General features: G+C 43.8%; 1 protein-coding gene across 1 annotated transcript in view; it reads left to right on the top strand.

The window, feature by feature from the left end:
• Nucleotides 1-18,600, top strand: part of pard3ba (par-3 family cell polarity regulator beta a) — a 143,371-nt gene that overhangs the window by 91,472 nt on the left and 33,299 nt on the right. The window contains exons 21-22 of the mRNA XM_023393326.2: nucleotides 11,484-11,579; nucleotides 11,857-12,141. Of these exons, the coding sequence (XP_023249094.1) occupies nucleotides 11,484-11,579; nucleotides 11,857-12,141 (381 nt within the window). The remainder of the gene's footprint in view (nucleotides 1-11,483; nucleotides 11,580-11,856; nucleotides 12,142-18,600) is intronic.

Genomic DNA, 18,600 nt, shown 5'->3' with positions numbered 1-18,600 from the left:
CTAACATCCTTCTGGTTGTGTCATCAACTGAGTCTCGCTCCCAAGTGACATCCGACGTTTTTATTTATTTTTATTCTGTCCATTCTCCTCACCGCGGCGCGTGACTCCGTCTACTTGAGTGTGTGCCACTAATCACTGGGTGTATCATTCCTCAACTGGCCCTACTGGCCCTGGTGGCCACTGTGACACATCCCGTCTGTCCCCGAGTCCCCGTCAGTCACTCAGTCAGGATCAATGTTTAGCCGTCGCTATCAGCTCGCGTCCCACTGTGACAGCGCACAAACACCCCTCCACCAATTTAAAGGGACATGAAAGCCGGCATTTTGATCCGCTGTTTACAAATCCACATACAACATGATACCCCCCCCCCCCCCCCCCCCCCTTCTATGTTTGCAGCGCCAAAGAAATCCGACAGGGAAGCAAGCCAATTAGCGCCGTCCGTTCCGCTCTTATCCTATCGCAGAGCAGCAGGATGTGCAGGGTTGAAAGGTAGTCACTGGTGGGCTGTACTCTGCACAACCAAAGCCTTGTTGTCAAAGTGGAGGGGCCCGCTGCAAGATGATTTCAGATGGATTACTGCTGTTATTGTGCACTCCACCTCCTCATTCCCTTTCCTGAGCCCTTGCTCCCTTCTTCTTTTTATTTTTTAGTTTCACGATAAGCCCTCTCTCTCCTCGCTGTTCTGAAACGTATTTGTTTCCTTTCTTCCCTCTCTCTATCGTGCCCTTTTTCTCATCCTGTTTCACCTCCTTCTTCTGTCTCTTCACTCAGCCCTCCGTACTTAACTGTTTCTTTCCTAGTTCATCTCTCTGTCCTTAAATGAACTGTTGATTTAACCAGGCTACATTAGACACAATGAGCTTACAGGTCCCACTTGAATTCACACAAGTTCATGATTTCCTACAATTAAGTGTGCTAATATGAGCTCTGTGGCCTCCTGCTAATTAAACAAGCAGAGGACATGTTGCTCCGTGGATTTTGTCTGTGTGAAGTTTCTGTTATCGCATCTCTTTTCTCCGCCTGTTCCTGAACGACGGGTATCGCTGCTTGTAATACAGTAACAGTAACGACCCAGTTCTTGTCCTCTTTATTCCAAACAAACTAGAAAAGTGAAACCTGTCATTTCCTGTGTGTTTCCCGGGGAACACTTGGTAATGGATGTTTAGTGTGGCAAATATAAAAGCTTTTATGAAAAGGTTATAGCTCTTATATAATCACTGTTTCACTGGAGATATGGAGACCTTGAAAGTGTTACAGGTTGTGGCTTTAAACATATGAAATAACACAAAGAACGGGAAGGAAAGGGAAGAAGGAAGGATGGAACTATCTGAACGGGGCCTGGTTGTCAACAGTGTTAGGCAGGCATACCAAAATCCCTCTGACATGTTTGTGTGGGTGTCTTAGCAGTGACTCTAAGCTGCGATGGGGGTAAATTGAAGGTGCATTACCTAATCCCACCGTTGGTTAATGCACTGCAGGTGGATTTCTTTGATCCACCATCTCATCTGGCATTTAAGGGCTGTTAGCGGCACTGATACGGAGCGGAGTCTTGGAGAGAGTATTTATTAATGTTGGTATTCCCTTTAGTAAAATATGCATAAGGCCATGCATTTCACACACAGGACACACCTTTTCTCCCGTGGATAAGCATTCTCTCTCTCTCTCTCTCTCTCTCTCTCTTCATCTCTATCCATCTCTTTATCTTGCCATAAATAATGTATGCAAAACCACAAATCACTTTCTTTGCGACACTTGACATGTAGGGAAGGCACCGCTGTGGCTTACTAATCAGAGCTAGCTTAAAACACATGTTCACAGGGGAAGTGAAGCCCAGAAGTGTGTATTCGTCCTCTGCTGCGTTTGTCAGGCAGGTTGAAATGGTCGAAATGGAGACGGCAATCATGCAAATCCAACTCAGGGTTAATATCACCTTTCATCCTTTTAACCTGCAAGCATAGGAACCTAGAATTGATTATTTGTATGTGCATGTGATTGGATATATACATTATACGCAGCAGTTTAGCAGAAGTCGGTCCCTGTCATTTGAAGCCATTACGGTTCTCAAGCTTATCTGCCAGTACAATTCCTAATGCAGTTGTCCCCCTCAACCCCAGAAATGTACCGTAACATTGAAATACTGTTAACAGCAAGTTGGGAGTCACCCTTCACAGAGAAAGAGTAGTCTTAAAATGACAGCTATTTCTTTTCATAATTCACATTTGTGCTCAATTTGCTCCCTGTAAGACTCCTGCTGCCCCAAATATAAAAAGCCGGGAAGTATTTTTTTTTTACCGTTGTTGAAAATGAGCTTTTGCGCAGCAGAAGCAGCTTCCTGTACTCTCTACTGAGGCACAATTCTAATTTACAACTTCGCCATGGAGGCAAACAGACACGGACGCTATCACCGTCAGCAGCTGCCGGAAAAACAAATTAACTTTTTTCCCCCATTTCTAGCCTCCATTCAGCGCGATGGGCAGCTTTCCTGAAAGGATGTGTGGGTATATTGGTGTTGATGTGAGCTGTCAGTCAAATATCAGAGGGATGGGGAATTGACAGGGGAGATGATGAGGAAATCCTCATGCATATATATCAGCTGATAAAGGGGCAGTCACAACAAGCCCGCGTCTTCCCCTCCCCTCGGTCCCACTCCGTTTCTGTCGCCGCCGTTGACTTCATTGCTCATGCCTTCCCCTTGAAATCCCCTCTTCTCTTCTCACACGAAAGGCTTTTATGTTTCTTGTCTTTCATGCCCCGGTTACACCTGCTTCCCTTCCTCTTCTTCAGCCGTTTAGCTCAGAGCTCTCCTCTTATTTTCAGCTGTGGTGTTGAGCAGGGAGGGGAGCGGGAGGGCAGGGATGCCGACTCACTCTGCAGTTTGACCATGAAGAAGCTCAGCAGAGCAGTTGAACAATTAATTACTTTATTCATAGGCTTCTAAACAACTTGTTTACGTCCTCCTTCCAGAGTTTCCCAGGAAGTGTGGGAGCCACAAAGTCTATACTGTTTAATTATAAGCCTTCTAGCTTGTATAGCCAACCAGATTATCTATTGTGTATTCATTTTCCATACTGATTTACATCCTCTGTTATGTAAGGAGCAGTCTTCAGAAAGCTAATCACTCTGTGATGTTCTCTAGATTTCTGCCAACAATCATTGTACCAAAGTAACTGTCACATTTGACAAATGGCAGAGATCTCATTTAGGAATGAAACTCTTCATTTTTATTTCTACCGGTAACGTCTGTGACTCATCCAGCTGAGGAACACGATACCCACATTTGTACAGTGAATTATTAGCCCTAAGGTAATTATCAGATGAGACCATGATCTGAGACTTCCATTTGTGTTGATCAGTTTCATGATCCATCAGCTCCTATCGAGTTATGACATTTGAATTGACCCTGAGGGACGGACGTTTTGAAGTGCAGACACATTCGTATCGGCCAGACAGCTCAGCGGCATTTCAGCAGCCGACTGCCCATCACTCACCGGCCAATTAAAGGTATTCATGTGGCCACAGGAAACAGTCACGACCAATTAGCATTTGATCTTACGTACTCATGCACACATACACGCAGGGCGCAGGGCGCCAGGAAGCGATTACACCTCCAATGGCGGTTATGTCCTATTCAGTCATCTTCATGACATGAGTGATAGATGGACTTCCTCTGTCATTTGAGGTCTGCTAATGACACACACATGCAGGAACACACACACACACACTCTCTCTCCTTGTGCCCCCTCACGTATCTCCCACTAAAACACACACAGAGCGTGACCTCTGCTTTCCAGACGGAGAAGGTTAAGTGTTTCTTGTCTGAGGATGTGTGGAGGGCTGGAGGAGCCAAGAGTCTAACCTTTCCCAGTCTGCCAGTGGCTCTCATCTGGAGTCATGGTGACCTGGCCTTTTCCCCAGCCTCCAGCTGGGAAAATGCTAAGAATTTGAAAGAAAAAAAAGCATCACAGAGTTCACAGGTAGTTTGCAGCAGTGAATATTACCAGGTTTCCAGGGTTTCAGGTTTTCTATAGGTTCCTACTTATTACCTCTGTTGGTGTGATAGTTTTTGGTTTTAGTCATTTATTTTAATTTGGTTTTAATGTGGGTGAACTGATCCTTTAAATCATCTAATCCACAGGCGTTGTTGCTGGTCTGTTAATGTGCGTGTCTACATTTGAGTGTTGCAACACTGTCACAGTCTCACAGTCTTTCCCTGGGTGCATTGTTGTCAGCGCAGAGACTATAACTTTTTAAAGCGCTGATGTACAGAGGAGAGAATGGAGGGGTCATCAGTTACCACCTGGCTGCTGTTTCCTGGACTGTATAACTACACAGACAGACAACATAACAAATACCACCTCCCACACTGGCAGGGTGTGAGAATGAGGCGTGTAGCCCAGCAGTCTCATTAAATATTAATGGCTTCCTCTGACAGAAGTGGGAAGGGAAAGAGAAAAGACAAGACAAATTGCAGAGGGTGACGGATTTTGTGTGCAATTGCTAAAATATGCCACGTATCAAAATGCGAAACAATTAAAGGGAAGCCCATATTTCACCAGGCAGCCCCTGGACGGCGCAGCACTCCACTAACTCACACTCCTCCCCCGTTCGCTCTGCCTCTCCCCCACTTTGCTCACATCCCTGCTTCACTCTCTCTTTTCCTTTTCTTCGTCTTTTCTTCTGACTTTCATCACCTTCTTCTTGTCACGTTATGTCCATTCTTTGATCTCCTTTTCTCTTTATTCTTCCTTTCCTCCCTCCCTCCCGTCCTCGCTTTTTCATCTTCCCTTTCTCCCTTTAACTTTCCTGTTGCCTATCATTCAGCACCACATTCGCCTTGCCTTTTTTTCTCTTCCTCCCCTCCCTCTTCTCCTGCCTCCTCCTCTCTTTGTCTCTATCTCCTTTTTCCCTCTATCACTCTATCTTTTGTCTGACTTGAAGTATCAGTACTCGAGGGACTGGCCAGGCGTTGATTAAGACAAGCTTTCCATATCTGCTTTCTGCTCCTCTGGGGACTACCTGCTGTGCACTCATACCTGTCTCTCTGCCTCCGTCTTCTCTCCTCCAGCTTTAAGATTAAAGTCATTTAGAAAAAGAAATTAAAATGCTTTCGCCCATTTTGACCATTATATATTTGCTGGAGGGTTGTTGACTTCACAGACTGATGAGAATTTCCTGATGCTTTCGCTGTGGAATTGAGTTAACATGCATTCAAGTGTTAGATATGAAAATAAGAACCAACGGATGAATCCTCCACTCATATCCTCCTCCCTACATTATTAATATTCTCTAAGTGAAGCTGTTTTAACTACGATTAGCATTGGGTGGATCTTTCTTAGCTGCAGTTTTATCACACACACACTCTCCATTTTTTTTTTCAGCCGTGTCGCTGCTAACATCAGCCATTAATGGGAGCTGATTTGGGCGAGATTGCTGGCATGCGGCGCAGGGCATATGAGAAGAAATTCAGATAAATAGATTTAATTATACCCAGTGGTGAAAACTCAGGGCCTCCTGGCTGTTTTCATTATCGAACAGAGGTGGGGCTTTCCGCAAAAAAGAAAAAGAAAGGCTAGGATTGGTTAATGTTGTTGTCAATCAAAAGCTAGCTTTCAGTGGCCTGATGTGACCTTTTGTTGTCGGGTGGCGGTCCACTTGTAGCCTGATCCTCATTTCCACCAGGAAACCAATTTTAAAGAGCTCTTGTTGTCTATTTTCTCCTGCGACTGTTATTCTGTCTATTCCAAGCCTGAAATATTTTCCGACTAGTCTCACCGTGAGGCAGCGTCGCGTTGCCAGAACAGGAGAAGGAGGCACCGTGTTACATCACAACCCTCTATAGTGTTAATCTCTCTCTCTCTCTCTCTCTCTCTCTCTCTCTCTCTCTCCCATTTCTCTCTCAGCCGGCTCCTCGGTTTGTTTCTCTTTCACCCTCCCTCTATCTGTCTCTTTCTTTACTGCAAACTCCACCGAGATATGTGCGCTGCTCCACAAATACATACAGAGCAATCTAATTACTGCGATAACATTTCTGCTTGGCTGATTAACTGTTCTCCCTGTGCCTCTGAACGCAGCAGCATTGCTTCTATATATTCCTAAGCTCCTTATTCCTCCCCAGCCGAGCTGCACTTTCACAGGAGCTTTGGCTCACCCATCCATCTCTCTTCTTTTCTCTCACTTTTTCTTTCTTTCTCTTACTTCACGGGCTGTTTTTTTTTTTATCCTTAGTGTCTCTCTTTTAGTCTCCAAGGCAGAGAGGCTATTTAGCCAGCTCTCACTTTTTCTCGCTTGCTCATTTAATTCCTTTTTTCTTACTTATTCTTTTTTTTGCCTTTCTCTTGCTTTCTTCTCTCTTTCTCCCACTCTGCCTCTTTTTTTACCTCTCTGTCTTACTCTCCCATGCATTCTCCAAGGCAAATAGGATATTAGGCCAGTTTTCTTACTTTCTCTGAGCTGCGTTCTGCCTCCTCCTCCTTCCTTCGAATACGTCGAGTCTGTTGCAAGAAATCAAATTTGAAAGACGCCAAACCTGTCGTACACACTTTTATCTTCTCACGCCTTCATAGTTGCAGGGGCTGTTTTCATTCACGTTAACCAAAAATCTTTTCAGCGACAACAGAGCTCAGCATGCCAGGCTCCACATGATGCTTTTCACCAATACATAAATGTAGACAACATACTTGCCTGTGTACTCGAAGGAAGAAAAAGTAAATCAACTGGCCAGAAAACCCGACACCGGAATATTTGCAGAACTTCTGATCTCGTTGTCATTTATCCAGAATCTGCTGCAGCGTGAACTCCAATGATTTTAAGATACTGCTGAGAGCTTTTAAGGCTCCTTCAAGGCCTGCACTTTTATATTTCTAAACTTTTATTCCACATGAGCCTGTATGTAGCTTAAGATCCATGGCCAGAGGTTCTTTTGACGGTTCCAGAGTCCCAGCTTAGAAGTAGAGGGGACCGAGTCTTTGCAGTCAGGGCCCCCGAGGCTGTGGAGTGAAGAAAGGCTGGTTGAATCATCTTTTAAATCTTAAGTTTTCGCTTGTTTCTTTTGGGGTTTTTCATGATTTTACCTGAGTTGACTCTTATCTGGTATTTAGCTTTATTGTTTTATTGTTGTTATTTTACATAACTTTATGGTCATACGTCATGTTTTTTCATCATGTTTGGTTTTGTGAAGCAGTTTGTAACCTGGTGTCTGAAAAGTGACCCACAATAAGGATTGTTATTATTTTCCTTGCTTTGTTTCCTTGCTCCTTCTCTTCTTTCCCTTCTCCTCAAAGTAGACAAGATGCTAAACCAGCTTCTTTGCAGAAATGAGACTGTCAGATTGTGTGTGTGTGTGTGTGTGTGTGTGTGTGTGTGTGTGTGTGTGTGTGTGTGTGCGTGCGCGCCTCACCTCAAACACTGTATGCCAAGGTGTTGTGAGCTCACACACATAATGTACACATACACACGCGTCAATTAAAGCCTCGTCCTCGTCCTGAAAAACATGACTTCCTCCGCGCACGCACGCACACATCCACAATGCCAGACAGGCTTCTCACATCCCTCGTTATGCCTGGCGATAACTAGCCACCCACTGACTCCCTGCTGCACCAGATAGGGAGGCTTATTAAGACTATACACACTCAACTCACACTGCACACTGCCAGAGTTGTTGTCACAACTGCAGGAAACAAAGCGCGGCTAACGCTGAGAACGGATGCAAAGAGATGCTTTCTGGAGACATTTCGTGGAGAAAAGTCCAAAAATGACGCTGTTTAGTCCGCAGAGAGTTTAGTTTAGTTCCTCAGCTGCAGGTACCTGACGCACTTTGTTAAGAAAATTATGTGTAATAGTTAAGTTTGTCTAACAGAGTGAGCTCCCGTGCTCCCTCTGCCCCTGTCCCTCCCTCCTTGAAGGGCTAATTGCACAGGTCAGGTTGGTGGCATCACCACATTGGCTAGCTGTGATCTCCATGTTAGATATAGAGCCTCATTAGAGCATGGCTAACTGAGCGCATGCATGTCACCCCCACCCCCACCCCCACACCCCCTCTTCAGTAATGGGAATGACAGTAGCTGTTTTAATTACAGTCAGTCCAGTTTCTTAGCAGCCAGTTTACCTTGCAGCGAATTTCCTGCGCGACTGGCTGGCTGCGTTCGTCCAGGTCAGAGTGTTGGTTTAGTCACTGTCTACTGCATGATGGCTGACTTGGGCTTTTCACAGGTGATTCAGGCAAATGGCAAAAGGAAGGAGAAGAAGAGGAGAGGAAAGGTCATTGGCTTTTCAAGAAGTATGACAAATTTCTTCTGAGAAAAAGAATTAAGAAAAATATTTTTTAATAGTCTAAACCTTGACAAACACACTAGCAGGAACTCTCTTTCCCAGAGTTCAGTGCAAACTGAACAGCCAGCGTCACCTCCTCTCAGGCTCCCGTGCCCACCGAGGTGACGCTAAGGTGACGCAGGGGCGATGGCAGGCGCGGCTTGCTAATGATGACAGCGACACAGTAATAATGGTTCCCAGTAGCTCGTGTGACAGTGGGGAGTGTATTAAATGGGACACCAGAGCAGCCTGACTCACCCGGACCCCCTACGTCCCCCTAATGAGAGTTTGATGGAGTGGTTGTGTAGGTAGATAATGCTAAGTTAATGAGATGTCCTATTCCATGAGAGTGTTTGCAGTTCCCTACAGAGTTACCGTGTGTGTGTTTGCCTGTGTTGATGTATATTGCTGTCTACTCGAGTGTGTGTGTGTGTGTGCGGCTGCTTACCTATGTGTGTGAGCAATCTAGATAACTGTGTGTGTGCCTGAGTTACTTGTGTTTATTGTGTGTTTGTGCTTTTACTTACCTCTGCTTCTGCTCGTAGACTATAGATCTGTCATCTTTTTTTTTTTTATCCAGCAGCAGTCGAGCTCTCAACAGGAAATTAACTGTCAAATTTCTGAAAGAGTGACAGAGCAGAAAAAGTCCTAAGAAGAGAGAGAATTAATAAATAAAACAAAGAACAGTGAGAAAGTAATAAAAAAAATAGACAGAGAGAGAAAGGAAAGCATCGCTAACAAACAGTTGGCTCAATGGGAAAAGATGGGACTTTTTGCAACGAAGAAGGGATAAGATGATGGGAGAGTGGGGGATAATCACCTCCCTCATGGCAGGTACATGTCTCTAATTGGGAGTCCCACTCCCATTCTGCGTCTCCCCCTTTTTCCTTTTCCTTCCATCTCCTTTCAGACAATGCAGTGAGAAAAAGAGGCTTTCCTAATTAATGCAGATATAATGATGGGTCCAACTGTGGACCTCTGCCCCCTCGGCATGTTGATTAAAGCTGTGTTGTGTGTGTGTGTGTGTGTGTGTGTGTGTGTGTGTGTGTGTGTGTGTGTGTGTGTGTGTGTGTGGAGGTGGGGTGAATCTACCTGGCAGCTCAGCCAGATAAACCTGGGATTTTGGATAATCATATATTTATGTGTAATATAATTATATTGTCTATTGTTGCATACTAAGATGAATAGTGCTGATATTCCTTTTCCACCATTACTGCATTCTATATGGTTATCACTGAGGTAATTGGTAGTCTGCGTTTGGCGGCTCTGGCATAATGTGGGAGTGCTTAGAAAATCAAAATAGTTCCAAGAAGAAAAAAAAAGGAAAAAAAATCTGCAGAAAAAAAGATGCTGCGGCAGCGCCCACACTGTTTCCGTGGCAAGTGATCTCTAGAAAGTAAGGTGCACAAACATTACAGCAACAAGGGCTTAACACCAGTGATATCACCCGGAGAAAAAAAATAAAAATAAAACAGGGATATTGCAGATGACAGATTAAAACTTCCTAAAATGGCAGAAAGATCAGGGGAAAGTGTAGTCAGTGCCTGTCTTGCTTTAAGGGGAAATTATACCACTTTTACACATTAAGATCAGTCATGGGTGGGAGCACTCAGCTTATGCAGCCGGTGAAAACAGCTGTATAATACGGCATGGCTGAAAAAGAAATCCAGATGATGTCATCAGGGTCACTTAAGTTCAGCCTTAAAGGCCCCTTCAGCTCAGGTTGAAGTTGGCAGAGCTACGTGAGGTCACCTGACTCCTTGTATTAGTAAGAATAATGAGGGAGTGATTTGTCTCAGTCTGTAGAAGAAGAAGTTTTTATCAGCTAGAATAATTCGTGTGGGTTCACCGTTAAATGCAGGGCCGTGAACAGAAAATCTGTGTTACAAACTGAGGACGCTGAGTTTCAAAGATATAATACTTACAATTACAAGTGCAGTGTGCATAAGCAACCTCACACAGTGTCCAGCCATATGACTGGTAACTATATCAAAATAATATTACTTGATTACCTTCGTCACAGCAACCTGGCCGACTGTTGGCAACAATAACCCACACAGATGAAAGCGAAGTGAGTAGATTTGCTAAAAACATTACTAATTGGTGTGCGGGATGGTGCCAGGCCAACGTGGCATCTCTGTCCAGGTTTCACTTCAGCTCTGAAGCTCTGCGTGCTGCACTCAGCCAGGCCAGCAGGTTACCATTCAGGCTGCGTATCTGCCTGTAGCAGTAATGAGAAGTGCCTCGCTGTTAATGAGATAAACACAGACATTAGATTGTGCTCAGCAGGAGCTCGAAGGAAAAGAGAGGGCGAGAGAAAAAAAAAAGAAGTAGGTTGGCGGGTGAGACGAAGGAGGCGAGAGAGATGGTGGCGGGCGTGGGGAGAAAGACGATGTGACGAAGAGAGAAAACGCCTTGGTTAATTTCTTGAAAGTGTGACGCAGAGGTTCATTTGAACTCGTACAGAGGTGGCGAGTGTATTTTCCCTGTGAAATGAGAGAGTAAGAGCTCCGGAATGATAATGATGATGATGGCCGTAATGGCAAAGTTGATAAGAGAAGCATAACCCACTGTGATGTAACAGCTATTTTATTGGACAAAATGTTAAAATATTCATGCTCCATATGCTGCACGACAACTGTACCCCTTTTTCATGTGCCCACACAGACACACACACACACACACACACACAGACACAGACACACTCACACTCAGTGCCTGCTGTGGCATTATACCCATATCTATCATTAAGCAGTCTTTTTCCAGGCACAGCCACGAAGGAATGTACGGGAGTAAGAATGATTTTGTCGAGCAGCGGGAGTGTGTATGTGTGTGTCAGCATTTGGAAAACTGATGCAAGGTGGAGTGTGTGTTGTGTTTGCATGTTGTGTGAGTTAGAGAACCTCTTTCATCAACTCATGCAAGCTGTGTGTTGCTCGAGTGAAGTTTATTGTTTCATCATAAAAGTCTCCTATTAAAGAGCATAAACCTTGCCTCCAAAATAAAAGCATGTTTGGTAGACTGCAGTATTATCTACCTGAGGTTTTGAGATCATTGAAATGAACTTGAAAGTTGCAGGGATGAGCTCACACACCATCAGTTTCCCTTATCACAGAATCACTCAGGTCAATTAAAATTCACCTCGTTGCATCTGTGTCTCTGCTTGTGTTGCCCAGGTTCGGCAAGAAGAAAGAAGACAAGAGCAAAGAAGCAGCAAAAGCATCCAAAAACAAACTGGAGGCCCTGAGCGAAGAGGAAGTGGACAGAGATGGGTATGAATCACTGTGTTGGTTTTCAGTGTCAAAAACAGAGAGGATTGCAACACAGGAGAGAGCCAGAAAGTTCACACGATCATAGAAATGCATTTGTCAGTGTAGCAAAGGGCTGTTATTGACACCTTATCTGACAAGTTGTGAATCATCTTGATGCAGCAGCATGCACCCACCCGCACCTCAAAATAACTGCTCAGTTGTATGTGTAGCACCACTGTCTGTCGCACCACAGTCTCAGGTTCATGCTTAGCTGCCTCCTCCCCTTACTGTCCAACAGCTACGATCCACGCTACACCGAGATCCACTCCGGCCACGTCACCCCGGACTCCCTCCCCGACGTGGAAGACGACGACAGTGACCCCAACTACGCCCGCATCAACAACTTCCGCCAGCCACCCTCGCCTCAGTCATTCATTAGTCGCACGCCCTCCCCTGCGGCAACAACAGCGGGGCATCACCTGCCTCAGGCCTCCTCTGAGGAGCTGGACGGGCTCTACGCCAAGGTCAACAAGCCCAGACACCCGGCCGCTGTGCAGAGCCAGCATCACACGCAAGCAGACAGGTGAGAGAAAGGAGGGATGAGCTTGGGGAAAAGGTTTGATAATATCCTTCTGAGGACCAAACTGATGCATTTCTGCTTGTTCTCTCATAGTTTTACCTCTCAAGTAGCGTAAAACCTCTGCGTTTGTTTTTTAAATGTGCGTATAGCATTTGCATCTTTGCTGCAGCATATATACGCAGAGTGTACACAAGGTCGGGAGCCACTGCTTGACCAGCATGAGCAAGAGAGTATTTCCACATATCTACATTCATGGTCCGCCAAGCCGGTAAATGCATAAAACATGAATGCACACTTCCACTGTTGTAACAGCCTCACATATGCACACACACCCACACACACACACACACACACACACACACACACACACTATAGTGCCATGCATCATTCATGCAACTCTTTTGTTACATCTGTGATCATTTTGACTTCAGCAAAGCTAAAATCTCTAAAAGTGCAATTCAAATCATTTTTACTTTCTATTACACAAGAACACGTCAGTATCAATCTGAACATGTTGATACTTACAAAGAGTTTGTGTGGGGTCAGTTTGACTGCCAGGCATAAAATATGGAGGAATATTAATGTTTTGTATGTTTATCCTTCCGTTTAAAATCTTGCTAAAGGCTCAGTATGTGTTTCAAGACTATGTTCTACAAATAATAAATCCTCTCTCTTATGTGCACACACACACACACACACACACACACACACACACACACACACACACACACATCCATATAAAAATCACCCAGGTGCAGCTCAACACATCGCTGAAAGCACAAGGTTGCCTCCGCTCAGCCGTCTCTTCAACTTAATGTTGTTTGAATTTCAAGCCACCGCGCCTCTCAGACCACCAGATGCATCTTGTACAGATACAGATATGAACACAAAATCAATATGACTGGAATTACTCGAGACAATCTGAGGTGTTCATGGATATCATATGATGACTGATATATATATATATATATATATATATATGAATGCACTGAAGTTAAAAAGGGACCAGGGCAGTGACATGTTTTCATTGTGTTGACAATGAAACAATGAAACAATGAAACAATGGCTGTCAGGTTTAAGTGATAAATCTCAGCTTTAATTTGATTTGAGACATACTGTAGTCCCTCTATTTTAAGAGACAAAAAGTTAAATAAGAAACTTGAGGAATAATAAAGCCATGGTTTTTAATGTTTAGTGCAAAGTCTTTTACTCTCTCTGATGCTCTGGCATTTCGTAGTCTAAGCTCATAGTCAATGTTGAATTTTAAATCCAGGGTTCTGGAGTTTGATTTTCTAATATTCCTTTCAAATTGTAATAAATTGTTTGTTCACATTGATCCTGAACATATAAACTTATACTTTTCGATATATTATGACTCGAATACACCTACAGCTACTGTATGGTAGGAATGAATGGTGGAAGCCCCTAAGGGCAATTTAAGTAGAATAATGAAAATATTTACTTGCATTCGAGTAACACTTTAAATTTAGTATAATAGAGCCCCTTAATTTGAGTATAACAGAAGGGTTAATGCTTGCAGAAGTTCAAGGCATATCAAGGTTTTCATTTCTTCCATATCATTACTACTGAAATTTTTTGAAACCTGATAGTTTAACTTGCAGCCACTTTTGCTTGTGAGGGAGAGAAAAGGAGAAAATCTACAGAGGATTCTAATGCAAATTTATCATTTCCCGTATGAAATAATACAGGCCACATTAAAACTTCCCTCAACTTAAACTCTTGACAGAAATTACTATTGACTTGCAAATCAAAAACTAAGCCCCAGACACCCAATCTAATCCAGAGAAAGAGAGGATACAGAGAGGGAGAGGTTGGACATGGAAAGAAGACAGATGGGAATGGAAAGAAGTGACAGACGGAGGGAGAGAGAGAAAAGAGAAAGCAGGAAAAGAGTGTAGGGAAAGAGGGAAGAAAGGCAGAGCCAAAACGGAGGGAGAGAGGGAGAGAAAATGTGTTAGATAGGCTGAGTAAATTCGAGGGAGAAGAAGTGACAGAGGAGAGGATGCAGACAAAAGAGGAGGAGGGATAATTAGCCACAGTCTAGCAGCCTGACAGATCTGTTAGACCACTTTAGCTCTCATCCACTAGTGGTGGGTACTTCATTACCAGCCTGTTTTCTCCCTCTCCTCGCTTTCTCCCTCAGTCTCTCTCCGTCTCTGTGTCTCTTTCACTGTGTCACTTGTCCATTCTCCCTCCCTTGTTTGCTCTTAATGTATATCAGATAGTCTTTAGCATTAGCATGATGGATGAGGATCTTGTTAGCTCCGTATGTGAGGGAGCTCCCCAGAGACAAAGAAAGACAGAAATAAATGTCCGATAATGTTGTAAGTGGGCGGTCACACTGCACATGTTGGTTTTCATGTGATTTCTTCGAGAAGTATGCACTCAAGTAATGACACAACAAATCCCATAAAAAGACCAAAACTAATAATGAATTGATCCTACATCTAGCAAGTGCTGGTTGTGTAGCAGGAGCTGGGGTCAAACCAGGGTCATTGCTATTTCATGGTCCACCACAAGGATCCAACACTTTGGCATAAGAATAAATAGTCACTAATGTGTGTTAATCCGCAGATAAAAGTAGTCCCCAATAACTGCACTATTTACTCTTGTTTAAGTAATTTAAAAGCTATAGCTCCCTGCTGTTAAAGATGAAACTATGTGTGACTATACACTACAGCCAAGTGCAACGGGGCCAAAAACATGAAACAACATGAACGCAAAGAGTTAAATTGTACTCCCAACAGTTTGCCGAGAGAATGATGAACAAGACCCAAGTTGTAATAAGCCAGAATCTTCCTTTAAATACCAAATCTGGCCATGTTGGATGAGGCCAGGTGTATCCCATGGTCACACCCATTCACATCCCACATCCACCACTCACACATGCTCCCCCCTCACCGCTGGCTCCAGTATTTCCATTCACCTTCCACCACCTGCGGCTTGGACGAGGGCACTCATTCACAAAGTCTGTACATCTGTTAAAACACACACACACACACACACACACACACAGGCAGCGATGAGGTTGGAAACCAACCCGCCCCCCCTGCGCCTTTCATTCACGGTCAGAAATAGACGCACGCACACACACAGCCACCCACATGTAATATTTCTGCAAGGAAGCCCAGCGTAACCTAGCAACAATACTGTGTGTGGTCCGGTGAGTTTTATACCACCGCACAAAAATGACTGGTCCAAGCTAAGTTGCTGTGTGTGACACTGTGTGTGCATCTATAAGTTGAAGTGCAAACGAGCCTACTTTTCACTTCTCCGATTTCAGAGTAACTCGTGCTCCTACAAAACGCTCCTTCATAGCTCTGGCATGTGAGATTTTTTTATTGTTTCCAAGGGAACAACGCGTCTGTTTCTTTCATCTTTTACATGACACTGTTTTAATGATGCTGTAGGAAGAGACGTGCTCATTATACATGTGGGAGATGGTGTGTGCTTCTGAAATCCCTAATGTTCATTTAGCTTTATCTAAATGTTTTCAAGGGTAAGTGTCCATGCCTCCGCGTTCATGCATAGCCTGCGTGTGTTTGCATAGTTTTGCCCCCCCCCTCCCCTTCTGTCAAGGCCCTCAACAGAGGACTCCTAGTGCTGTCTACTTAATTTACTGTCGGACATTTTCATTAGGCCTTCAATGGCAGGTGTGTGCCGTGATGGGCGTCACATTTGATTAGAGCCATGCTAGAGGCTGACCTGTGGAGAAAAAAGGTTAGCTATGCTTGTCAAATTTTATTAGCCAGAAGGCACTCTTTGTACCTGGAGCAAGAAACAGAGAGATGAGATGAAAGAGCAGCGAAGAAAAGAGAGAGGCCAAAGAGGAGAGTAGAGACCGGCGAGAGGTGTGTTTTTCAAATGCACCAGTGTGCGAAGAAAATGAGGAGGAAAGAGGAAGGTGAGCTTGTAAGCTACGACAAGTAAATGACACTTGAGTGAACATGCGCCCAGATTTCTACCATAGTTCAAGCAGTGGCACGAGGCGTACATGCCACTGACTTTACCTCATGCCGTGACAAAGTCCAATCCTCTAATCACTCCAGACAGGTGTGACTAATTGTTGAAATATATTAGAAAAGAAGCTACAAGGTAATTCTGGGTGTAGATTGGGTCCCTTTACGAGACCTGAATAGTGTTGGTTTTTCTTCCCTCTTTCTCTTTTCTTCCGAAGACACGGTTTCATTCCCCTGTAGACAGAGAAGAAGAGAAGCAAGCAGTGTGGAAGAAGTGCAAAGCAGATATTATATAAGCAGACTTCCCATTAATGCTGATGCAAATTCACTTTTTGCAGACAGAAAGTACATGTTCTGGTTCTCTGCTGTGGATTTAGCTGTCAGGTAGCATCTTCCTGAGGTAGGGCTCAAAGAGAGAGAATATGTTGTTCCCTTGAAAACAACAATATATATACGTATAAGACATTTTTGTGTCCTGCACATTTAAAGTTTCATTATCTTTTATTGGTTCTTTATCTGAACAATTAAAATGTTTCCGTTTTGCATTCAAGCTGCTCCCAGCTTTTGTTTTGTTCATGGTCAGTTACACAGATGAAAATGGCTCTTGCAGGAAACTAGTGTAAGATTGTGAGTTAATCAAGTTTCATTTTTATTGCTGTGCACAGGAAACAGATCCATGATGAGTAATGTGTCTGTTGTATTAGATGCTGGGGTTCACAGTGTTCAGTCAGTGGCTGACCAGTTTACCCTTTAAAATGTAACCAGTGTCTGGATGTTGGTCAGTTTAACAAAGAGAGGCTTTTGTCTGTTTCACTTGTGTGTTTTTGTGTGTGTATGTTTTTTCTTTTCACAAGTCAGAAGATAATTTTGGGAAATAGGGAAATTTCCCTTTGGAAGACGATACATTTAAAGAGGATTAGAAAAGTCTTTTTCATTCTTATTCCATCAATTATTTCTTTATCTATTTTTTATATTTTTTTATATCTCTCTTTCATAATTTCCCATTGCAAAACTAGTTTACTAAATTATCCCTTTAAATGATCAGAACATTGGTATTCAGGCCTCCTCTGATATACTGTCTAGGGCTTCAAGTTAGATCTGTTGTCATCTTTGCATAAACGACAACGACCGCTTCTGATTCGTGTTGCTCCGAGTGTGCCATCATAGAAGCCTTTCCTGCAGGTTTCAGTGAGACTCAAAGCGGTCTGATAACTGACCAGAGTTCAGCAGGAGTATAAAGCGCTACATCTCTATCAGCACCAAAAAAAACCCTCTTTGTTTTCCCATTGCTTCCCATTTTGGAGCTCCACTGAGTTTCTGTCCAACTCTATTCCCAATATTACAACAGGAAACTAAACATTGACCACGCTCTTTGATGTGTGCTTACCTCCAGCATGCAGACAGCAGAAAAACCTGCCTTCCTGAGCTATTTTCCCCCCAGTGTGTTGTGTTTAATTCAGCTAGCCACAGCAAGAAGAAGTCACCAAACCTGCCAGCGGCAGCACACACTTCCTAATTAGTCTGCCCTCACACTGGCTAACACCACGGGATAGTTGCTTGTCTCACACACATTCTTTCCTTTCATATGACAGTCGGTTTTTGTTCTCACTCCAGTTCTCCTGCTCTTTCTTTCACTCTTTTCCAAGTTTCCATCTCTGTCTTTGTGTTGCTGTTTGGCTTTGCTCTCATTCTGTCTTCTGACGCATCTTTCATTTCCTGTTCTTGTGTCTCATCTTCTCCCTCTCCTCCCTCAGTCTCCATCCTCCTCCAGTTTTCCTTCTCTCAGTGCGCCGTCAGATCAACCTGCATAGTCAGATACTCTGAAATATGGATGAAATGTGATACTTGGAGGAATAACTCGTCTGATTCAAGTGGTATCAACTCCTGTGGTTGAGCCAACGTAGCAAAATAAGGCTTGTTATTGATTTATTGATTAGTTGTAGTCTAGAAGATTTACATGTCAGTCTGAGACCCCCATGTATCACGTATGGAAGCATTTGTTTAAAGGAAATCAAAGTACAGTCTCTGCTTCCCTGCACAATCCAGCTGAAAAGGTTAACCCTGTTTTATCACGACCCGGGTCCTACTTCTGTATTTTTGTTTCTTGTTTAGTTTCTGAAAGTTTTTCATGGACATCACATATAATCTAAGCAATGCTAATTCTGTCTCCCAGCTGGTCAGCCCATTTGGATGGCGGCTGACTCTCCTTCCTTCTGTCTTCATGTCGCAAATAGTCTCATATCACACTGCTCCACCGAGATAATTGTACATCACTATAGCTTAGGTGAGTTGTGTTTATAGCAAGTGGCTTCAGGCCTGTAGACAGGTAATCATCAGCAGTTATTAGCTGCTGATGACAACAGCGGAGCCTACCTGTCTCAGTCTACATACACACACACACACACACACACACACACACAAAGGACAGGACATGCGATTGTGTGTGCTGATACAGACACACTCACACTCATCTATGTCCCTC

The sequence above is a fragment of the Seriola lalandi genome, unplaced genomic scaffold (assembly GCF_002814215.2).
Source record: "Seriola lalandi dorsalis isolate HSWRI2012SDOR001 ecotype SW California unplaced genomic scaffold, Sedor1 jcf7180002054933, whole genome shotgun sequence".
In the NCBI taxonomy this organism is placed as follows: domain Eukaryota; kingdom Metazoa; phylum Chordata; class Actinopteri; order Carangiformes; family Carangidae; genus Seriola; species Seriola lalandi.
This window is presented reverse-complemented; position numbering and strand designations above follow the sequence as displayed.